At 42.0% G+C, this 25622-nt stretch overlaps 1 protein-coding gene across 1 annotated transcript in view; it reads right to left on the bottom strand.

The window, feature by feature from the left end:
* Positions 1-25622, bottom strand: part of LOC126267699 (juvenile hormone acid O-methyltransferase-like) — a 61064-nt gene that overhangs the window by 30142 nt on the left and 5300 nt on the right. Inside the window, exons 2-3 of the mRNA XM_049973001.1 lie at positions 2988-3120; positions 2623-2770 (exon numbers count right to left, since the gene is read on the bottom strand). Coding sequence (XP_049828958.1) covers positions 2623-2770; positions 2988-3120 — 281 coding nt within the window. The remainder of the gene's footprint in view (positions 1-2622; positions 2771-2987; positions 3121-25622) is intronic.

The raw sequence follows: 25622 nt of genomic DNA on the forward strand, positions 1-25622 counted from the left end.
CAGCAGCACGGGTTCGTGAGGAGAGTTCAGTGATTTCTAAGGTGGTCAAATCGATCACGGAAATTTCAGCTGTTCTAAAGCTGCCTAAAGTTGACTGTTGGTGATGCGACTGTGAAATGGAAACACGAAGAAACAAACATAGCTAAAACAGGACCAGGCAAACCTCGTGTACCGTCGAGAATTGCTGGGGGATGGTTGTAATCAGTGAAAAGGATCACGTGTAGCATAGTCCGCAGCTCGTGGACTGACCCAGTCGGGAATAGAACCTGGAATCCCGTGATCCAGATGCCTCTGGATCATGGGGTCCCAGGTTCTATTCCCGACTGGGTTAGTGATTTTCTCCACCTGGATACTGGGTGCTTGTGTAGTCCTGATCATTTCGTCATCATCATCGCCATCATCATTAGTGACAATGGCAAGATTAGACTGTGTAAAAATTGGAACTTCGTGCAGGCACTGATGACTGCACAGTTGAGGCCTCACAAACCAAACATCATCATCATCATCATCATCATTACGAGTTGCATAGTGCTACTAGCAGTCCAGCAAGCATGACGACTGTGTGCGAGGAATTGAAATAAAGCTCTACAGTGATCGAGCAGCTCCTCACATAGCACACATCTCTGTAGTCAGTGCCAAACGACACTTGAGGTGATGTACAGCGCACCGCCACTGGACAACTGACGACTGGAAACCAGTCATCTTGGATGATGAATCACGCCCCATCCTGTGGCAATCCGATAGAAGGGTTTGGGTTTGTAAATTGCCTGGATAACATTACCTGTCATCATGTATAGAGGTAACAGTGAAGTATGGAGGATGTGGAGTTTCGTTTTGGGGTTTTCTTCCTGGTCATGGTGTGGTCCCCTTATTGCATTCACGAAAACCCTCAATACAGAAGGATATAAACACATTTTGCTGCATTGCGTACTGCGTACAGTAGACGAAATGTTTGGAGATGATGACTGTACCAATATGACAATCCCCTCTCTCATAAAGCAGTATCCGTGAGGCAATTGTTTGTGGACAATAAAAATCCTGAAATGGACTGGCCTGCCCAGATTCGACTTGAATCCAACGGAATTACCTTACTATGAATAAAAATGTTTAATTCGCTCCAGATCTCAGTGTCAGACATCACTACCTTCTCTGTTTGCGGATATTGAGGAAGAATGGGTTGTCATTCCTCCAAGTACATTCTGACACCTCCTTGAAAAAGTCCCCTACCAGAGTTCAAGCTGCTATAAAGGTGAAGGGTGCACACATCCCTTATTAATGTACACTAATAGCTGTACAGATACGTTTGATCAGATAGTGTATTCTTATATAGAGGGTATTTGTCAAGGAGTTAAGTGATGCAACAGCAACTTTAGTCTGGATGGGAGCTAAGTGATGCAACAGCAACTTTAGTCTGAATGGAGAGGTACATAAACATAATACAAAGGCGTAAAGTTAGGAGTTTATATTCAAATTGAAACTACCTCTTTAATTTTTTTTATTCAACACTGGCCTACAGAATTTTCCCTGACAAAGACAACTCAGACTTGATCTATTAATTTATTACCCCTAATATACAAGTCCAACACAATCTCAATGCTATACATTGACAAGATGATTTCCAATAATTAACACAAAAGAATGGCCCTGAATTGCAAAAACCCTAACAATAATACAAATCCAAAACGTATGAAATTAAAGAAATATGAAACTACCTCCATCTCTGTTAATTGCCTAAATTCATTTTAATCACGAATCCCAACAGTGCAAACCACATTTCTCTTCATAAGCCACTTACCTCACAGAAAATCTTTATAACACAAACTACAGCAGTTACAGAAAGTAGCAACTACAGCCAGTTAAATAAAAAGATTCTATTATAGACTCTAATGGCTAGGAGGCACATAGCTAATGAAACAAAAATTTTGTTGAAGAGCAAACAATGTATTTAGAAAATTTTACCCTATTCGTTTCAAAAATTATATAGTTGTCAATAATTCCATGGCACAAACATTATCAAACAAAGCTCCACCATCATATATTTCCTTGAGTATTTCATTATAAACACATCATTTCATCTCACTAAAATGCATGTCCCACTAACACAGAGTCTCCACTAACAATATCATGCCCATACACTTCCCTATTCACTCACCACCTGCTAGTCCATCCAGCCACAGAACCTCTTGCCGGGGGCGCATAACGCTGTCAGCAATATTAACTCAATCTACAGATCTCCAACAAACAAACAGGCTACTTACAAAATGTTCTGAAATTATTCTAATATTTTATTTATACGCAGGTGGATATCAGTTTTCATGTAGCTCACTTTCACATAGGCAACACAATAAAATAACACTGGTGAATTATTTGTAATTTAATCTAGTACACTCAGAGACTTATCCACATTTCCATCACGCATGTCGTTAATTGATGTATTCCAGTATACGTTCAATGATTATTTATTTTTTTAAATTAATTGTTGGTATTACTTTGTAATCCATTTACTACTCAAAGAAATATAATTTAGAAACCATAATCATGTCAACATTTAAGGAACTCCTCAACTATACACTTCTCATAATCTGATTCTCCCAAGTCTTTCGTGAACTGTAATGGACTTACTTATAAGATCTTGTTCATCCATAGAACTGTAGCTGTTTTCCCCACTGCGGCACGTTTTCACATAGAGACCAGCTTCATGCAGGTTCTTTGTCAGCTCACCCACTGGATCTTTTGCCCGTAAGTAGGGGGGGTCGAACTGACGATAATCCTACAACAGACCAAAAGTACCCTTCTTATAGCTGAACTGACACACAGAGTTACGCTTTATTTCAAGTTGGGATTGTCAGACACATTGTTAGCTGTGGGCGATTCCGTTTGAAAGCAATTAAAGTTCGATGGAGTTCCATGGCTCCACATTTCATTAAACATAAGTATTAAAAATCACGACGACTTCTCCACTAAGAGGTAAATAAATTACGGCTTACCGTCATATAGGTACTCCAACGAGAGGACGTGGCCAGGTTTTCAAACATCTTATATAACGGGCTGCCGATCACAATGATGACAAGTGTTTCACCTCCAGAAGACAGAAGTTTGCTGATGTTCTGAAGAGCGATTCTGCAATGAAGTGCTTCACATCAGAATGACCCTATTTTTTAATAACAAACTGAAGATGAATATAGTTAACAGAATGATTAATAAATGGAGCAACCAATACGTAATTGAATCAATACATAACCGTTTAGGTTACATAATTCAGTATTTGTAGATGTGGGAGACTTTTCTACACTAGGAGTAAGTTCCTCAAAGCTCTACCCAAGATACATTTAGTGATCTGACTAACAATTCAAAAAATTGTGTGACATAACTCTTTACTAACATTTAAAAATAGTTATTAACTGTTCTTACCTACATCGTCTCCCTGACATTAAAATAAACGATAATTGTTTCTTCCCCTCAGTAAGTACAATATTAATTGTATTTCGCTACTAACGTGCGTCTCATTTATGACGGCGGCCGAGTTTAGGTTCGTTCTGCGCATCTGGCGTCACAAAACACAGTCAGCCAATGGACAGAGAACGACGTTGCCAGAGCTCGACTGCAGTGCAGAGCACGGACGAGTGTCTTCAGTTTTAGAAACGTTCAGTCATAAATAATGTAATTGAACAAAAGCAATGTTTTGCTAGCAAACTTTCTTTTATACAAAGTTTGGAAAAAGCATTCTTTATACCAATTGCTTCATATTCTATTAATTAATTAAACCAAACAAGCAGTAAGCCTCCTAATTCAGGCGATAGCAAGGAAAGGTGTTTGTATCATTCTCGTTAACCGCTTTTTCGCAATAAAGAAGAGCGGTAATTGTTTATTTCCTATTGTACTTCGACGAAACGTGAGTAATTCATAATCATACCAACAGTGTTTGTCGGTATTTTGCGTGATCTATTAAAGTCCTCCGGGAGGAAACTTGAACGACCAGTTGCGTTATTGTAATGGTTGAAGTGCCTGCCTGCTGAGGGAAGGGTTCTGAGTTCAATACTTCATCGGCGCTTAATATTTTCTTCATTTTAAAAACAATATCGAAGTATCTTACTTCATGAATTTTATTCTTTTGAATGTAATTATGTGAAATTTCTAGTGGCAACTAAAATCGACCATACGGAAAGTATACGCATGGACTTTTACCTCTGCAAACTCTTCAGAATTTCGTGCAATGGTTTACTACACCTAATGCTGCACAATAACTGTGTTGAACATCGAAACAAAATTAATTCATTTATGAGGGGAAGGTATGAGTCAAGAAGACGTGTAAAAATCAAATTTTTGGGCCAAATAGTTTTTGTGAGATCGAATGATAAAGTGTGTCAAAGCAGTCGGACCACCATGTGTCTGCACAGACGAGAAGTGCAATGATGACAAAATCGCGCACATCGCGCTGCGAAGGGTTAATGCAGCCGTGGTGGCTATACTTCATAAGCTGCGCGCTCCCCCATAAACGTAAGTTTGCGAACTATACTATGGCGCTGCTTCTCTTGGCACGTACAACTGGCAACGCAGCAGTCTCTCGCGTCTGGGCAGGCATTCGCGAACCGCCAAGATAAAAGAATTGAACTAAAGCTGAAAAACCGTATGTGTGTTCTTAAGCAACAAAGACATTTCCAGGCAATGCAAAATCCAGTAAAGCACAGATACAGCCCACCTAGGTAGCTACGCGGTCTAACGTGCTGCTTCCAGAGATGGAAGGCATGCCGGTCCACAGCACGAATCCGTCCAGCAGATTTGTGCCAAGGTCCGGTCTGCCGGCCAGCTTGTGGCTGGTTTTTAGGCGGTTTTCCATCTGCCTCAGTTACACTATGTCGGCGATTACTGCGCAAACACTGTCTCTACATATGCGTACACCATAATAACTCTACCATGCAAACGCAAACATTGGTGTTACAGTCTTCTGCTATGGCAGGTTCCAGGGCGGAGGAGTGGGGGGGTCCACTGGGGCCCGAACCGCACAATAACCCTTGGTTCAGTGTGGGGTGGCGGTGAGGTGGGTGGACTGCTGTGGCCTGTTGTGGGGTTAATGGACCTCTGCGGGCTACGGCAGGACGAAGCCTCTCTGTCGTTTGTAGGACCTCAGTTCAATGCATAATACACAATACACAAACCACAAATACAATATTTAGCCCGTAGTCGTCGAAAACAGTATTTCCTAAGATAATAAGAACCAAATTATGTAAATTACACTAACTGATGATCTGCCTAGACGTAATTAGTAATGTGATGTGCTTCTAAGCAGATGACCTAACAGTTCATTGAAGAGGCCGTTCAAATAATTCCTGGGTGCCACTAACAAGGGACGTACCCGGATCGAACGGGCAAAACCGTATATAAATTCTTTTCAGATACAGCGACGTTAAAATTTCCTCACAGATTAAGACTATTTGCCGGACCTAGACTGGAAGTCAGAATCGTTGCCTTTTGTGTGCAAGTGCACTACTGACTGAGTTACCCAAGCATGACTCACGATGCCTCTCACAGCTTTACTTCACAGATGCTCTCCTGCTGGACTAGCTCTCCTGGGAAAAGGATGTTGCGGGGACATAGCTTAGCCACAGCCTGGAGGAGATTCCAGAATGAAATATTTGCCTTTCAGCTGAGCGTGCGCTGATATGAAACTGCCTCGCAGATTAGAACTGTGTTCCGCAAAGAGACTCGAATTCTTAACATTTGCCTTTCGCGGGTGAGCGTTTTATTGAATTTATCTGTTGATAAACGAAAAAAGAACAAAATAATAAATACAAACAATAGCTGGGTTCCGAACACGGGTGGAAAAACTGACAGGCCACAACGCTAGCCGCAATGTCACTTCATTTTAATTTCTCAGTAAAGGAAAGGACGGATACAGCTTCAGGCTGGACGGAGACGAGGAAGGCTGGGTCGATTCCCGGGGCCTGGCCACGATGCCTCCCCCCCTCCCCCCCTCCCTGTCACTGTGCTGGTCCCTCATATGGTACTGGCCTCTTTATTTATTTTTTCGAATAAAACTTGACAGATATAATTCCGGTACTCAAAAGAAAACAATTTCTTTCTCTAGAAAGGACGCATTGAGAGAACGTTCCAGAACAAGGAAAAAGTAAGACCTATCCAAACCTATCCAACACCATGACAACGATAGACTAGTGCAAAATATAAAAGTATGAAGCAAGCTAACGTGAAAGCCCATTTCCAATGCGAGTTTACTATATGTTGGCGAAAAACACGGGGCAGAGATCGTAGTCAGGAAGACCAACATCAAACAATACTATTTTCAAGTTTCTCAATGGTGTGGCCATATCAATAGGGGAGAGGGATAATTGTACTCCCCAATGGGAAAGCACAGATCTGGTACTATGTTGCGTAGCCGATAAAATTTAGGCTCCCAGAAGACAATATAAAATTCACGTATGTGGCGCAGTTTAGAGTTGATCTGGCCAACATCTACACGGAGAGTCAGACTGTGATGTAAATATTATAACTTTACAATATTTACGTAGGTAAAAGCACAATGTTCGAACAAAAAGCTATATCTAGTGGCAAAGGGATAATAGTACACCACAAAAGAGAAGGAGACAAATGGTGAACAGTGTGGAAAAGTTCGGAATAGAAAATTGTGCTTATGTTTCGGAAATAAATTGGTAGTGCGACCTCCAGACCAGATGAGAGGAAGCGCAGGTCACAGCAAACTATCCCACTGAAGATGCCTTAGAGCAACAAAAAGGGCGAAACGTGTCTGGGAAAAATAAATTAAGTTGCAGGAAAAAAAGGCAGTTTTATTTACAAAACAAGTAGAAATGTGTCATACATTTAATATTTTCTGTAATTATTTCACTCTGTATTTACTAGACTAAAATTTGCCTTACAACACAGAGACACGTTTGACAAATTGCCTGTTGGCTTCTGCCTCGGGTTCTTCGGCCGACATTCGTCTACATCTACATACATACTCCGTAATCCACCATACGGTGCCTGGCGGAGGGTACCCCGTACCACAATTAACATCTTCTCTCCCTATTCCACTCCCAAACAGAACGAGGGAAAAATGACTGCCTGTATGCCACTGTACGAACCCTAATCTCTCTTATCTTATCTTTGTGGTCTTTCCGCGAAATGTAAGTCGGCGGCAGTAAAATTGTACTGAAGTCAGCTTCAAATGCTGGTTCTCTAAATTTCCTCAGTAGCGATTCACGAAAAGAACGCCTCCTTTCTTCTAGAGACTACAACCCGAGTTCCTGAAGCAATTCCGTAACACTCGCGTGAAGATCAAACGTACCAGTAACAAATCCAGCAGCCCGCCTCTGAAATGCTTCTATGTTCTCCCTCAATCCGACCTGATAGGGATCCCAAACGCTCGAGCAGTACTCAAGAATAGGTCGTATTAGTGATTTATAAGAGGTCTCTCTTACAGATGAACCACATCTTCCCAAAATTCTACCAATGAACAGAAAACGACTATCCTCCTTCCCCACAACTGCCATTACATGCTTGTCCCACTTCATATCGCTCTGCAATGTTACGCCCAAATATTTAATCGACGTGACTGTGTCAAGCGCTATACTACTAATGGAGTATTCAAACACTATGGGATTCTTTTTCCTACTCATCTGCATTAATTTACATTTACCTATATTTAGAGTTAGTTGCCATTCATTACACGAATCACAAACCCTGTACAAGTCATCTTGTATCCTCCTACAGTCACTCAACGACGACACTCTCCCGTACACCACAGCATCACCAGCAAACAGCTGCACATAGCTATCCACCCTATCCAAAAGATCATTTATGTAGATAGAAAACAACAGCGGACCTACGACACTTTCCTGGGGCACTCCAGATGATACCCTCACCTCCGATGAACACTCACCATCGAGGACAACATAATGGGTTCTATTACTTAAGAAGTTTTCGAGCCACTCAAATACTTGGGAACCATTCCCATATGCTCGTACCTTAGTTGGGAGTCTGCAGTGGGGCACCGAGTCAAACGCTTTCCGGAAGTCAAGGAATATAGCATCCGTCTGATACCCTTCATCCATGGTTCGCAAGATAAAATGTGAAAAAAGGGCGAGTTGCGTTTCGCAGGAGCGATGCTTTCTGAAGCCGTGCTGATGCATGGACATAAACTTCTCTGTCTCAAGGAAATTCATTATATTCGAACTGAGAATATGTTCGAGAATCCTGCAACAAACCGATGTTACGGATATTGGTCTGTAATTTTGAGGATCCGTCCTTCTATCCTTCTTATACACAGGCGTCACCTGCGCTTTTTTCCAGTCGTTTGGGACTTAACGTTGGGCAAGAGATTCGCGATTAATGCAAGCTAGGTAAGGAGCTAATGCAGTAGAGTATTCTCTGTAAAACCGAATTGGAATCCCATCAGGATCTGGCAATTTATTTATTTTCAACCCATTCAGCTGCTTCACAATCTCAGGGATGTCTATCACTATTTCCTCCATACGGGAATCTGTACGAGACTCAAACGGCGGTATATTTGTACGATTCTCCTGCGTGAAAGATTTCTCAAATGATAAATGATGATTTTTCTGACGTTCCACCAGCACGAGTGGCTGGCATTTTCGACGTTTCACTCTCCGTTGCTGGTGGGGTTAAACTCTGACAGTGCCAGCCATTCGTGGTGGTGAAATGTCAGAAACATTATCGGAAGAACGTCAGCCGAAGAACCTGAGACAGAAGCCAACAGGAAGTTTGTCAACAACTGGCCACGAAAGCCTGGACAATTTTGTAGATACACATTTATAAGAGCAGCTATAAATACAGAAAGATCAGTGCTCATTCAGTTCAGCCAGTATCTACTCTTTTTTTCACGATGAATTCAGCATTCCAATAACAGATATTGTAAAAATGTTCAACTAAATAAAATTTATCAACTATATGTAGTATCTATTTTTAAACAGAAATATGTAAATTCTAATCATTATCTGTTGAAGGCAACACAGACAGCTAGAGGTTTCTAGATGCATCTGTAACCTCTTTACAACTCTTTAACTGAGGCAGATCAGCCAATATTTTCTCTTGAATATCCACTCTGACCTGAAGGGGCACGAGTAACAATACATTTAATGTCAAGATAGTAACACAAATTTAAAATCACTCAAATGCGAAACATAGAGGCACAGTGTAGTTTTTATTTGTGAGTTTATGAATCCGAACTGTGATATTTCGTAGTATGCACCAATTTTCTGACACTGTCACCAGCAATACCATCTGTTAGTGTCATAAGAAAAGGTTTGCATAAATAGTTTGATATCTGTAGATAATACTATCTGTGCAATCAGTTATTTAAAAAGTTGAATTACACTAAGAAGTAGATTATGTATTAACAAGAAATAAAGTATTTAGAACATTACTTTTACTTGTACAAGTGTTGCCTTAGTTAGGCAGAGTCTTTCTTTAACAATAGCGAACTTAGAGAGTGGAAATTTGTAGCAGTTGGATCGTTGTGGCAATGGCATTCTGTGTGCTAATGAGAGCATTCTGTGATGTTTGATGAAATACGTATGGAGGAATGTTTATAACATGGCTGTATAAGTGAGATATTTATTTCTAACACATAGCTTCTCACTAACTGTTTGTGTTCACATTCTAAAACTAAAAGACTCAAATACAGTGTCAACTATTTTCGCAACCCATCATTACAAATTAAATTGGCACTCAAGTATTAAGTTTCGTTATTAGTGTACGGTTTCAGTCATTGCAGTAAGTTATTCAGAATAGAACTGTACTATATTATCTGAACAGTAGTTATACTGATTAGCCCATGAATAGGATTTTAATACAGGAAACATAACGGTGTGATGGATTATTGTACTTATTACATTGTTAGATTATCACGTGATCGAGTGAGGTAATGTAATATCAACCTTCCTTTTGTCATAGTTGTTTTGCCTCATTCTAGTTACTGTCAGTACATGCGATACACACTCACATGTTCATGACCCAGTGTATAGGGGATCCACTTTCATTCCTCTTCCAGAAGATATTGCCGCTATAGATGCATGTATCAGTGTCCAGAATCTAAATGAGGAGGATGAATATTGCTACACATGATTGCTTCTGGGTTGCGATAGAAATTACCCAAAACATGCGAATGTACAGAAATATACAAAATAGGTAATGTCTGTGGAATTATAGTATCAACGCATCTCATTCCATGTGAAACTCAGGGACATACCAAAATTCGAGAGGCAGGTTTCTAATTATTCAATTCACATTTGCCACTTGGACATACGCAAAAGCAAACAAGTTGATGATGAAGAGAACACCGCGCAGAAAGAACTATAGCATAAAGTAGTTGAAGCTCTATACTTTTCTAAACGAGCACGTTAGCTTCCGAAACGTGTAGACTTATTACTATTTTCCAAAGCCGAGATGCATCAGTATGTCTGGATCAAAAACATTTTCTGTCTAAACATAAGCGTAAACGACATTTTTGTCACAGAAGTCTCAACTCTTTTAGTAAGACCAAGTATCTAGGAAGGCATCTAATTGATTGCTCGAGCCAGGAATTGATATGCATGGAAATGCCTACTGAGGATAAAAAGTTCTTAAGTTCAAGAATGAGCACAACAAGAAGAGCTGTCCCTTCATCGCATATGCTGAATTTGAATCCTTGGAATAGCTCCTCTGACGTGTTCTGAAAATTATCCCATTTACACTTATTATATCTTGACAGAGCAGCACGTATTGCATGCAGAAGTTTATCAAGATACTTGCTTCTATAACTCTACTATCAATCAGTTTGAATTATACATCATGGATAATCCAGCGAGATGATTGCTTGCTGAGCTCAAAAAAATTGCACTCAATGTTGGGGGATTTATTGCAATAACAATCACATGACCAAACATCAGTCGAGAATTATGTCTTATACGGGCAGGGAATTAACTGTTGTATTTGGGAACTGTCGTTGGATTGAAAAGCAGAAACTCCATGTAGAGACCACTGTCATCAAATGTGTAGGTTCCTTGATGTAGCTCACAACACATGTAACTTGAAATACCAACTGCCATGACAAACAATTTGAGTGAGTATGATGCTCAGTTTCTTACTGAGCAGTTGGGTAATTTCTGCATGGAGACTGATAAGGTCAGTGTCATACCCAACAACGTAGAAAACTATGAGGTTGTGCTGAAAAGTAATGCCTCTATTTGTTTTTACAGAAAACTTAAAGCTTTTTGCTTAAAAGGAACTTAATTAACATTCTAGAACTTTATTTCTCATGCCTAGACATTTATTTCTCAATGTAGTCGACCTGGCAATTAACATTCCTCTTAATGAGATACTAATTTGTTGATTCTGTCTCTAAAGAATGTCTGACTTTGTTGATATTTCCACAACCTCACCTCTACTTGCACCACTTTATCACTATCAAGTGAAATCTTCGAAGATGCTCTTTAAGTTCTGGAAATAGATGATAATTAGGTGGGTCAATTCAGGACTTTATGGAGGATGATCGATGACAATGAACCCAAGGCGTCAGACAGTTGCAGATCCAACAGCATAGTCATTCTGAAGGAGAGGGTCCTCCATGTGTGGATGAGTTCTCTGAGTTCATGCTTTTTTTTAGGGTCTCGAAGTCCCTTGAAGAGCTTATGGTAATGCCTTTAAACATGAGTTTCAAATGTACCATATTGTGAACATCCCATAACACTGTGAGTATCACTTGGCCTTATGATGGCAAGGTCTTGAAGTTTCTTGGTGTTAGTGATCCTCTGTGGCGGAACTCCATTGATGTTCTCTTGTTTTGGTGTTCAACTTGTTCAGAAATGGTTCAAGTGGCTCTGAGCACTATGGTCATCAGTCCCCTAGAACTTAGAACTACTTAACCCTAACTAACCTAAGGACAACACACAACACCCAGCCATCACGAGGCAGAGAAAATCCCTGACCCCACCGGGAATCGAATCCGGGAGTTCAATTTGTTGAATTCAGCTTTCTTCACTTGTCACAATGTTGTTAGAGAACCCATTACTCTCACACTCAAAACGCAAAAGAAACTGTGGACAAATGTCCAGTCTCCCCTGTTTCAGGTTAGAAATGAGCATTCGATGCACCCACCGCGCACACAGTATACCGTTTCTTACGCACCAACATAGCTGGGTCAGATGTCACCATGTTACACGCTGTAATTCAGAGCGCTCTAGTGACAGAGTTTTAAAACTTGCGTCAGCGAAGCGTGAATGTCGACTGAGTAATATGCATGACATGTAACAACCGAAACTGAAAAGAAAATGAAACATTCTGTCCAGCACGCCCTCCTAATTTCATTTATCAAGTACATCAAGCCGAGAACAGAGCAACACTACTCAAATTCATCACATTTCATGCAACTGCTTCTTCAAAACTTTTAATACAATGCATCAGGAGGACAAGTATTTCACAGAGCTACACATCCGGAAGATGCAAAGTTTCGGCTTGTGACTAAGAACGGATCTATCCCTACAAATAACTGGATTCTAAGGAGAGACTCAACTAAACAACGTTGCCTCAGGTAACTACGTTCACCAGGAAATTCACAAGCATTACCTTCGCGGATGCTAAGTATGACCACTTGGGCTGGAGTTCAACATTCCTGATTTAGTAGAATATGCTAAATTGTAAGTGGACACTGACATACGCCTACTTGCAAACATTTTTCAGATTTCTAGAATGAAAGTCTCACTCTACAGCGGAGTGTGCGCTGATATAAAACTTCCTGACACATTAAAACTGTGTGCTGGACCGAGACACAAACTGGGGAACTTTGGAAGGAGGTAGGAGGCGAGACACTGGCGGATTTAAAGCTGTGATGGCGGGGCGTGAGTCGTGCTTGGGTGGCCCAGTTGGTAGAGCACTTGTGCGCGAAAGGCAGAGGTACCGAGTACGCGTCTCGGTCCGGCACACAGTTTCAATCTGCCAGGAAGTTTCATTTTTCAGATTTTTCAGAAAGTGTGCATGGACACAGACACTCTGGATCCTGCCCTCTGTTACACTGTGCAAGGACTTTCATGGCATGCAGTGGTAAAAAAGACACTGTTGGCATCAGACTTTTGATTGACATCTACAAGCTGCTTTCTTTCCAAACACAGCAGTGTGTACACTGGTATGCCTGGGCAAATAACCTGCATATGACCGAGGAGAAGTACAGGCTATCTCAAAATATGAGTTACATTCTTCACTTGGCTGTAAACAAACTCAAACGGCACACTACGCTGCAGTCGCTGCCTTAAGGAAGCTTCCAACAGCTGTCCAACAAGGAAATCGTCAGAGTGGGTAAAAAGATCCAACGTGTGGCTGAGGCTCTGGCATATCTTAACCATCTGCACAATGCACACAGCTACCTGCTGCTGTCTGGAGCGCCTAGGTCTGTACAATGGTTCTGTTTCCGAAGCTGATAACAATGTGACTCTGTTAGAAACATCATCAGTATCTCCTCCAAGCATCCCTGTCTGAAGGAAAACGTTGATGAAAATAGTGAAAAGAGGGCTCTGTCGACGTGATTTTGAAAATAGTCTTCATAAATTAACGAATAACTCTGTTTTCGGCAAAACCATGGAAAATGTTGGAAACCACCACAAAATTCGTTTAGTTTACCACAGGGAGGGGCGCTATGGTGCAAGAGATTACATCACCAATCCATAATCTTCAATGAAGGACATTCGTTGTGAAGATAGATAAGGTTTCAGTGATGAAACATGTCTATATCACAATGTGTATTTTGACCCTTCCAAGCTCCACATTACCTGTTCCACTATCATATTTTGAAACCAAACGTCAGTAATCCCAACTTCCTTTATATGGATACAGATCGTCTCATCTAATTGAAGCAAGGCGGCGATCCATATAAAGTAATTAGGTACAACCGCCACACATTTATCACAGCTGCACCTGCAGCTGATTTTCTTTATGGTACAAAACCTCAGAACAAGAAGATTACCACCGAGCGAGGTGGCGCAGTGGTTAGCACACTGGACTCGCATTCGGGAGGACGACGGTTTAATCCCACGTCCGGCCATCCTGATTTAGGTTTTCCGTGATTTCCATAGATCACTTCCGGCAAATGCCGGGATGGTTCCTTTGAAAGGGCACGGCCGATTTCCTTCCCTAATCCGAGCTTGTGCTCCGTCTCTAATGACCTCGTTGTCGACGGGACGTTAAACAGTAATATCCTCCTCCAAGAAGATTACCAACCTAATGAAAGACGACGCAATTGCTCGCTGCAGAGTTCGTGAGACTCACACCTAAAATGTACACGTACTATACAAGTGCAGGTGTCATCCTAAGGCGGGCTACGGCATCGTGTGACCTCGAAGGCTCTCACGATCAAGGATTATAAGAAATGTCTGCTTGCAGTGTTGATGGTTTTCTGCATATGATTCACAAAGTAGTCTTTAAATCACTTAAAACTTCCGGGTTGATAGGCCGTGGTCGAAATATAAAACTGTCTCCTGACGTTTCGTCTCTGGCTGCGGGAGACATCCTCGAGGAAGCGCTGATTATATAAGCAGTACAGAGGGCGCCACAGTCAGTCACGTGGCGTCGTCGGCTATGAGATTGTTTCTGGTGATGCCAACATTCTCGATTGAAAGTAATCGATCGTCACGCTTGCGATGCAACGCTGACATCCAAATTTTATCCAGTTTAACACCTTCGTCTTTCCTGTTAAAATTATTACGATGTTTATCAATCTCGATAGCCTCTCTATGCAAGCGTGCATAATAATGTGAGATTTTTGATATAATGCTTGTCTCGCTGAATTTTATTTCATGATCACCTTCCTGGTAAACATGTTCCGCTACGGCCGATTTATCCGTGTGACCCAGGCGGCAATTCCTCTTATGTTCAACAAGACGGGTGTTCACACTTCTCTTTGTGGTACCGATGTAAACCTGTCCACAACTACAAGGAATTTTATATACCCCTGGTGTAGTGAAAGGGTGTCGTGCATCTTTTGCCGACCTTAAAAATTCTTTTATTTTCCTAGTGGGTCTGAAAGTAGTTTCCACCCCGTACTTGCCTAAAACTTTCCCAATTCGATCTGTGACTTTACTAATGAACGGAAGAAAAACTTTGCCCTTGGGCGACTGTTGTTCGTCGTTGCTCCTGATTCTCTGCCTAGAGCGAAGTGTTCAATCTATATCCTTGCTGGAAAAGCCATTCTTCACAAAAGTTGACCGTAGACGTTCAATCTCATCTTTTAAATAAACAGGTTCACAAATTTTGTACGTCCTGTCTATCAAAGTTTTCATTACACCTCTTTTTTGTCTAGGGTGGTGGTTTGATTCTTTGTGTAGGTAACGGTCAGTATGTGTAGGCTTCCTACACACTTTATGGCCCAACGTTCCGTCCCGTCATTTAATCACAGACACATCAAGGAAATTCAATTGCCCATTCCTTTCCGTCTCCATAGTGAATTGGATTTTCGGATTAATGCTATTTAAATGTCTGAGGAAGGCATCCAACTCCTCTGCTCCGTGTGTCCATACTACGAACGTGTCATCGACGTAGCGATACCATCTGGCTGGTCTCTTACTGGCAGTCTGCAACGCCCGTTGTTCAAAAGTCTCCATAAATAAATTAGCCACAGCAGGACTGAGAGGACTGCCCATAGCCACCCCGTTAATCTGTTCATAAAAATCATTATTGTATTGAAAGTAGGTTGTGGTGAGGCAGTGTCTGAATAATGCCACAATATCGGTAGGAAAAATATCCGCTATGCATAAGATAGCTTCGTTCACCGGAATCATGGTAAATAACGACACAACGTCGAAACTGACGAGGATATCATCCGGGCAAGTACGCCAGGTGATTGACTGTGGCGCCCTCTGTACTGCTTATATAATCAGCGCTTCCTCGAGTTCTCATCGCAGTTCGCCGTTTTACCTCCGAGGATGTCTCCTGCAGTCGGAGACGAAACGTCAGGAGACAGTTTTATATTTCGACCACGGCCTATCAGCCCGGAAGTTTTAAGTGAAGACAATACCGGCCGTGAAAGCTTACATTGTATGATTAGTCCTTAAATCGCGAAGTCATGTGGCACTGCAGCTGAAAGTCATACTGTCACCGCATGATAACAAACGAATCATTTGTGCAGATTGAGAGTATGGTTGTGTATTCCTTTGTACATAGTGTTATATATATATATATATATATGGGACAGCGATATGCACATATACAGATGGAGATAGTATCGCAGACACACGGTATAAAAGTGCAGTACATTAGCAGAGCTGTCATTTCTAGTCAGGTGATCCATGTGGAAAGGTTTCCGACGTGATTATGTTCGCACGATTCAAATTACCGGACTTGGAGCTAGAGATATGGTACATGCCATTTCGGAAATCATTAGGCAATACAATATTTCGTTTAAAAAGGTAGTAACGAACTTGTCGCAAAGCAGGTAAATGTAAAATGTGGTGAGGCAGTTCTGATAATTCTTAGGATACCGTAACCATGCATCGTCAAAGAGAAAAATCAATCTATGATACCCATTTACGCTTATCATATTTTTAAACCGAAATTGTACGGAAGTTAGATTTTATGTACACACTAATTAAATTTATTATCAAGTTGTAACTTGAAAGGGTTAACAGTATCAAACACTTCTATCCGTTAGGACAGTTCGGCGAAATGTGGCGTTAAAGACGTCCGGCATCATATTAGGTGGCATCCCATTACTTTTTTTTTACCCCAGTTTGAATCATGCTCTATCACTCTTCTGTCGATTAAATGTTTTTTCACTTATCCTCAGATCAAGGATGGTGTTTCCTGTGCCACTCTACACCCATTAGAGCATTGTTGATGTGGTCTTCAGTCCTGAGACGGGTTTGATGCAGCTCTCCATGCTACTCTATCCTGTGCAAGCTTCTTCGTCTCCTAGTACCTACTGCAACCTACATCCTTCTGAATCTGCTTAGTGTATTCATCTCTTGGTCTCCCTCTACGATTTTTACCCTCCACGCTGCCCTCCAATACTAAATTGGTGATCCCTTGATGCCTCACAACATGTCCTTCCAACCGATCCCTTCTTCTGGTCAAGTTGTGCCACAAACTTCTCTTCTCCCCAATCCGATTCCATACTTCCTCATTAGTTATGTGATCTACCCATCTAATCTTCAGCATTCTTCTGTAGCACCACATTTCGAAAGATTCTATTCTCTTCTTGTCCAAACTATTAATCCTCCATGTTTCGCTTCCACACATGGCTACTCTCCACAAAAATACTTTCAGAAATGACTTCCTGACACTTAAATCTATATTCGATGTTAATAAATTTCTCTTCTTCAGAAACGCTTTCCTTGCCATTGCCAGTCTACATTTTATATCCTCTCTACTTCGACCATCATCAGTTATTTTGCTCCCCAAATAGCAAAACTCCTTTACTACTTTAAGTGTCTCATTTCCTAATCTAATTCTCTCAGCATCACCCAACTTAATTCGACTACAGTCCGTATCCTCGTTTTGTTTTTGTTGATGTTCATCTTATGTCCTCCTTTCAAGACACTGTCCATTCCGTTCAACTGCTCTTCCAAGTCGTTTGTTGTCTCTGACGGAATTACGATGTCATCGGCAAACCTCAATTTTTTATTTCTTCTCCATGGATTTTAATACCAACTCCGAATTTTTCTTTGATTTCTTTACTGCTTGCTCAATATACAGATTGAATAACATCGGGGAGAGACTACAACCCTGTCTCACTCCCTTCCCAACCACTGCTTCCCTTTCATGTCCCTCGACTCTTATGACTGCCATCTGGTTTCTGTACAAATTTCAAATAGCCTTTCGCTCCCTGTATTTTACCCCTGCCGCCTTCAGAATTTGAAAGAGAGTATTCCAGACAACATTGTCAAAAGCTTTCTCTATGTCTACAAATGCTAGAAATGTAGGTTTGCCTTTCCTTAATCTAGCTTCTAGGATAAGTCTTAGGGTCAGTATTGCCTCACGTGTTCCAGTATTTCTACGGAATCCAAACTGATCTTCCCTGAGGTCAGCTACTACTAGTTTTTCCATTCATCTGTAAAGAATTCGAGTTAGTATTTTGCAGCTGTGACTTATTAAACTGATAGTTCGGTAATTTTCACATCTGTCAACACTTGCTTTCTTTGGAATTGGAATTATTATATTCTTCTTGAAGTCTGAGGGTATTTCACCTGTCTCATACATCTTGCTCACCAGATGGTAGAGTTTCGTCAGGACTGGCTCTCCCAAGGCCGTCAGTAGTTCTAATGGAATGTTGTCTAATCCGGGGGCCTTGTTTCGACTCAGGTCTTTCAGTGCTCTGTCAAACTCTTCAGGCAGTATCGTATCTCCCATTTCATCTTCATCTACATCCTCCCTTCATTGCTTACAACTGGGTTTCCATCTGAGCTCTTGATGTTCTCTTATCTCCAAAGGTCTCCTTAATTTTCCTGTAGGCAGTATCTATCTTACCCCTAGTGAGGTAAGCCTCTACATCCTTACATTTGTCCTCTAGCCATCCCTACTTAGCCATTTTGCACTTCCTGTCGATCTCGTTTTTGAGACGTCTGTATTCCTCTTTGCCTGCTTCATTACTTGAATTTTTATATTTTCTCCTTTCATCAATTAAATTCAATATTTCTTCTGTTACCCAAGGATTTCTACTAGCCCTCGTCTTTTTACCTACTTGATCCTCTGCTGACTTCGCTACTTCATCCCTCAAAGCTATCCATTCTTTTCTACTGTATTTCTTTCCCCCATTCCTGTCAATTGCTCCCTTATGCTCTACCTGAAACTCTGTGCAACCTCTGGTTCTTTTAGTTTATCCAGATCCCATCTTCTTAAATTCCCACCTTTTTGCAGTTTCTTCAGTTTTAATCTACAGGTCATAACCACATCTGCCCCTGGAAATGTCCTACAATTTAAAACCTGATTCCTAAATCTCTGTCTTACCATTATATAATCTATCTGAAACCTGTCAGTATCTCCAGGCTTCTTCCATGTATACAGCCTTCTTTTATGATTCTTGAACCAAGTGTTAGCTATGATTAAGTTGTGCTCTGTGCAAAATTCTACCAGGCAGCTTCCTCTTTCATTTCGTACCCCCAATCCATATTCACCTACTACGTTTCCTTCTCTCCCTTTTCCTACTACCGAATTCCAGTCACCCTTCACTATCTGAATAATTTCTTTTATTTCATCATACATTTCTTCAATTTCTTCGTCATCTGCAGAGCTAGTTGGCATATAAACGTGTACTACTGTAGTAGGTGTGGGCTTCGTATCTATCTTGGCCACGATAATGCGTTCACTACGCTGTTTGTAGTAGCTTACCCGCATTCCTATTTTCCTATTCATTATTAAACCTACTCCTGCATTACCCCTATTTGAGTTTGTGTTTATAACCCTGTAGTCACCTGACCAGAAGTCTTGTTCCTCCTGACACCGAACTTCACTAATTCCCATTATATCTAACTTTACCCTATCCATTTCCCTTTTTAATTTTCTAACCTACCTGCCCGATTAAGGGATCTGACGTTCCACGCTCCGATCCGTAGAACGCCAGTTTTCTTTCTCCTGATAACGACATCCTCTTGAGTAGTCCCCGCCTGGAGATCCCAGTGAGGGACTATTTTATCTCCGGAATATTTTACCCAAGAGGACGCCATCATCATTTAATCATACAGTAAAGCTGCATGCCCTCGAGAAAAATTATGGCCATAGTTTCCCCTTGCTTTCAGCCGTTCGCAGTACCAGCACAGCAAGACCGTTTTGGTTATTGTTACAAGGCCAGATCAGTCAATCATCCAGACTGTTGCCCCTGCAACTACTGAAAAGGCTGCTGCCCCTCTTCAGGAACCACACGTTTGTCTGGCCTCTCAACAAATACCCCTCCGTTGTGGTTGCACCTACGGTACGGCTATCTGTATCGCTGAGGCACGCAAGCCTCCCCACCAACGGCAAGGTCCATGGTTCATGGGGGGGGATTTAGAGCATATTCACCTGCAATTAGTGATTTCTGGACATCTGCCACAAAAATGAATCCCTGTCGCCTATCGCCGGATTTTTGTATTACCTTAGATTATACAGACATTTTGTTGCAAAAATGCATGCTGAGGAAATCCTAAAGGATGTAGAATAGCACCTAAAATAGGGATATACATTACATGTTTGGAATTAAAAGAGATATTTTAATGTACTTTCCATATATCTAAAATGAAATTGTCCCTATCGAAGTGAAATAAGTCAAAAGTATTAAACACATTTTCCCTTAAAAAGGTAGTAACTAACTTGTCGAAAAGCAGGTAAATGTAAAATGTGGTGAGGCAGTTCTGATAATTCTTAGGATACTGTAACCATGAGTCGTCAAAGAGAAATCAGTTTATGATACCCATTTACACTGATCATACACTCCTGGAAATGGAAAAAAGAACACATTGACACCGGTGTGTCAGACCCACCATACTTGCTCCGGACACTGCGAGAGGGCTGTACAAGCAATGATCACACGCACGGCACAGCGGACACACCAGGAACCGCGGTGTTGGCCGTCGAATGGCGCTAGCTGCGCAGCATTTGTGCACCGCCGCCATCAGTGTCAGCCAGTGGCAGTGGCAGTGGAGTGCCGTGGCAAATGGAGCTCCATCGCAGTCTTTAACACTGGTAGCATGCTGCGACAGCGTGGACGTGAACCGTATGTGCAGTTGACGGACTTTGAGCGAGGGCGTATAGTGGGCATGCGGGAGGCCGGGTGGACGTACCGCCGAATTGCTCAACACGTGGGGCGTGAGGTCTCCACAGTACATCGATGTTGTCGCCAGTGGTCGGCGGAAGGTGCCCGTGCACGTCGACCTGGGACCGGACCGCAGCGACGCACGGATGCACGCCAAGACCGTAGGATCCTACGCAGTGCCGTAGGGGACCGCACCGCCACTTCCCAGCAAATTAGGGACACTGTTGCTCCTGGGGTATCGGCGAGGACCATTCGCAACCGTCTCCATGAAGCTGGGCTACGGTCCCGCACACCGTTAGGCCGTCTTCCGCTCACGCCCCAACATCGTGCAGCCCGCCTCCAGTGATGTCGCGACAGGCGTGAATGGAGGAACGAATGGAGACGTGTCGTCTTCAGCGATGAGAGTCGCTTCTGCCTTGGTGCCAATGATGGTCGTATGCGTGTTTGGCGCCGTGCAGGTGAGCGCCACAATCAGGACTGCATACGACCGAGGCACACAGGGCCAACACCCGGCATCATGGTGTGGGGAGCGATCTCCTACACTGGCCGTACACCTCTGGTGATCATCGTCGAGGGGACACTGAATAGTGCACGGTACATCCAAACCGTCATCGAACCCATCGTTCTACCATTCCTAGACCGGCAAGGGAACTTGCTGTTCCAACAGGACAATGAACGTCCGCATTTATCCCGTGTCACCCAACGTGCTCTAGAAGGTGTAAGTCAACTACCCTGGCCAGCAAGATCTCCGGATCTGTCCCCCATTGAGCATGTTTGGGACTGGATGAAGCGTCGTCTCACGCGGTCTGCACGTCCAGCACGAACGCTGGTCCAACTGAGGCGCCAGGTGGAAATGGCATGGCAAGCCGTTCCACAGGACTACATCCAGCATCTCTACGATCGTCTCCATGGGAGAATAGCAGCCTGCATTGCTGCGAAAGGTGGATATACACTGTACTAGTGCCGACATTGTGCATGCTCTGTTGCCTGTGTCTATGTGCCTGTGGTTCTGTCAGTGTGATCATGTGATGTATCTGACCCCAGGAATGTGTCAATAAAGTTTCCCCTTCCTGGGACAATGAATTGACGGTGTTCTTATTTCAATTTCCAGGAGTGTATTTTTGCACCGAAGATGTAAGGAAGTTAGAGTTTATGTACACACTAATTAAATTTATTATCAAGTTGTAACTTGAAGAAGTTAGCAGTGTCAACCACTTCTATCTCCTCATTTTGTTTGAGGCGCATACTGCAGGGGAATCCTCTTACAAGTTTTGAGTTCTATACAGCGGGGTTTCTTTGTAAGTTTAGTGAGAAAGAATTAACTAGGGATCTTTATCAATATCCATCTAAATTTTGCAAACTGATATTTTTAAAATTAATCTGGCTTTGCGATTTATTGCAATTTTTGTATGATTTCAAAACAAACCAACTTGCTATTTGGTAATGTTACTAATGAAAGGTTATTAACAAACATAAGATAAAGCATTTGGCCTATGATGAAACATCGCTGGACGCTGCATGCAATTATTTCACAGTTAGATCATGCCTGACTGCTTAATACAGGACTGTTTCCTACTGAAACTTTTGTTTCCTATTAGACGGATACAATTTTACCCATTTTGCAGCATTTTTTTGTTACAGCACTATATCGTAATTTTATTAAAAGGATATTGTGGTTACACAGTGAAATACCTATGACAGATCACAAAATGTACCACTATATTGTCAATTACTGTCTAATGAATTAAGTACATTCTTGATGCATGAGTAAATAGCCTTCTCTATAACTAAGCCCTTTAGGTTTCTTATGTGTGCACCTATGGTGTAACATGGACCACTGCAAAAGTTGACCTGGATATCTGATGATTCAGTCAAAAAATACGTCTCTAACTTTGATAAAAATTGCTCCCATTAGCCTGACAGATACAGCAGACATTATCGCCTTGTGAGGAAAAATAAAAAAGAAAGGGCTAGATCGCAGTCTGCAAGAGATTGAATTAGCTTAGATTTTAAAGTATCTTATACAACGAAGCAGTACAACAGTCAGAAGAATTTTAATCAACCTGATAGAGGTTGTTCACAGATGGTGCTTATCTATATAAGATTAATGTAATTCCCCAAGGTATTTTTATAATATTCCATACAATCTTATTTTAGTCATACAGAAACTGTAAGCAAAATATAAGTTTGACGTGTAAGCAAAATAAAGGGTGAGTCAAAAAGGACTTTACAACTTTGGACTAATATAGAAATTTATTGTGGTAACTTATAGAATCGGTATAGCAGTCATTTTGTAGCAGACAATGTCAGTTTTGGTTCATATGGTGCATAAATACCCCATTCCGCCACCTGGAGCGCCAGTGTAGTGCTCACTTAAAATGGCTACTTTCAGTGGTGCAGAGTGTGTTCGCCATGTGTTTTGGTTTCATCAAATCGATGACGATGACTGAAATTGGATGGTTTACTATCAGGAAGACGGTGCACTACCTCATTTCCTCGATAATCGCTTTCCAGGTCGGTGGATTGGCCGTAAAGGGACAATCGCATGGTCACCTCGCTCCCCAGACTTGACACAACTCGATATCTTTCTCTGGGGTTTCATTAAAGACTCTGTGTATGTTCCTCCGCTATCAACCAATTTATCCGACCTGAAAAAACGAATCTACACTGCCGTTGCATAAGCTACGTCCGATTTGCTGCAACGAGTGTGGTAAGAAATTGATTAGGTACCGGTGTGAAGTTTACCACATCACAAATTGTAGTCACATCGAACCAAAATGTCACCTGACACTGTTATGTGAAACTTAAGGTTGTTCACTACAGAATGACACATGCACCGATTTTGTAAGTAATGTCACTTAAATTTGTAACTCGTTTTTGGATTACCCTGTATAATCGTTGAGGGGCAGACTTTTTTTAGGACATAAACAAAGATGTCAGTTGCCAACGTCGCGGATACTAGGCTGTAGCTGTACAAAATATAAGTGTTTACGACACATCCATAAACGCGCAAATTGGGATAACAAGAAGCTGAGTATAAGGTAAGTACACCTAAAAAACGATATATCGCAAATATACAACTCGTAAAGTGTAGTCGCTAAACAAAATTGTTATTTTGCACAGAGCAGCTGCAGCGTCCAGTTTGCTCTCCATGTTGTAACTGCGTACGGTCTGAAGACTCAAACACGTAGTACGCTAACTGAAGATGGGTGGATGTCCGAATCGCATATTACCTTATGCAAAAATAAATAGCAAAGTGAGTGGCAGGTTGCTCTATTGATTAAAATAATATAATCCACAGCTGCAGAACTCAACAGCAAAGAAATAGATTTTTATTTAAACAATGTTGATTAACAAACTCTTATAAAAGATCGATGATAAAGAATTTGTTTCTGCAATGAAGGCGATTTTTGTCTGTGATACAATCCTAGAATTTTTATCTGTCACTTGTCACTTCATTCATCTCTGGAAACTTCGGAATCCACATTAAACTTCAGATCCCCAAATAACTGGCTGGATAATTCATTACAAAGGTCAGAGGAAGGCAACGGCGTACCACCTCCAACAGGCCCATGCTTACTACACTGATGAGCCACAACATTATGATAACTGCCAACCACACATTGCGGGCATATGAAGTAGTAAGCATGAAAGTAAGTGGAAGAGAGACGAATGGGTAGTCATTACAGCGAAGATACGGGCCGCGAATGTGGAGATCCACTCATATAAGCAGTTCTGACAGAGGACACATTGTTGTGGCGCTGTGGCTGGAAACGAGAATCTTTGAAACGGCGAAGCTGGTCGCCTATAGGCGTACTACTGTCATGAGCACCTATGGAAAGTCATTGAAGGATGGTGAAATAACAAGTGGGCTGTATGGCACTGGACGACCAGTCCCATCACAAAACGTAGAGGTCGGAAGATCCCCCACTGTACGAGGTCTGTCCGGAAAATACGTATAAAAGTTTAATAATAACTTTATTTTACAATTATTCAGGTATTACAATATGGTCTCCTTCAAAGTACTCGCCGTGAGACGCGATACACTTCTGCCAACGCCTTTTCCACTGCTGATGACATTGCTGAAAGTCTTCAGTTGTGATGTTGTTCAGTAGCCGTGTCGTTTCCGCCTTGATGGCTTCCACATCTCCCAAGTTCCCAAGTGCCACCCTCGAAGCACCATTTTGCATTTCGGGAACATGAAGAAGTCACACGGGGCTAAATCGGGTGGTCTGTCACGGTGACTGAGCTTCGGGCCAAAAACTCGCGCACAACGAGCGACGTGTGAGCGGGCGCATTGTCGTGATGAAGGATCCACCTGCCTCCTTTTGCCAACTCCGGTCGAACTCGGGCCACACGAGCTCTGAGACGTGTCAGAACAACAACGTAAAAATTTCCGTGCACTCTCTGGCCGGGAGGGACAAATTCCTTGTAAACAATGCCCCTAGAATCAAAGAAAACAATCAACATTGTCTTCACATTGGACCTTGATTTTCGCGACTTTTTTGTTCTCGGTTCTCCTGCTAGTTTCCATTCCTTGCTTTGAGATTTGAGCTCCACATAGAATTCGTAAAATCAGGACTCGTCTCCAGTGATGACTCGGTTGAGAAAGTCCTCTCGTTCATCTGCTTGCAACCAATCCTCACAGAACTTCTGTTCTGTTCTGGCGTCAAGAGCTTCGGTACGATTTTCGCACAAAATTTGTTCATTTCAAGTTTTTGTGTCAGGATTTCGTGAACGATTGTTTTGGCGATTGACAGCTCGTCAGCAATCATTCTGACTGTCAATCTACGGTCTTTAAGAACACAAGCCCGAATTCGTTCAACATTTGCATCGGAACTCGATGTCGACGGGCGTCCTGGGCGAGGGTCATCGTTAACTTCTTCCCGGCCATCCCGGAACC

The sequence above is a fragment of the Schistocerca gregaria genome, chromosome 4 (assembly GCF_023897955.1).
Source record: "Schistocerca gregaria isolate iqSchGreg1 chromosome 4, iqSchGreg1.2, whole genome shotgun sequence".
Taxonomy (NCBI): domain Eukaryota; kingdom Metazoa; phylum Arthropoda; class Insecta; order Orthoptera; family Acrididae; genus Schistocerca; species Schistocerca gregaria.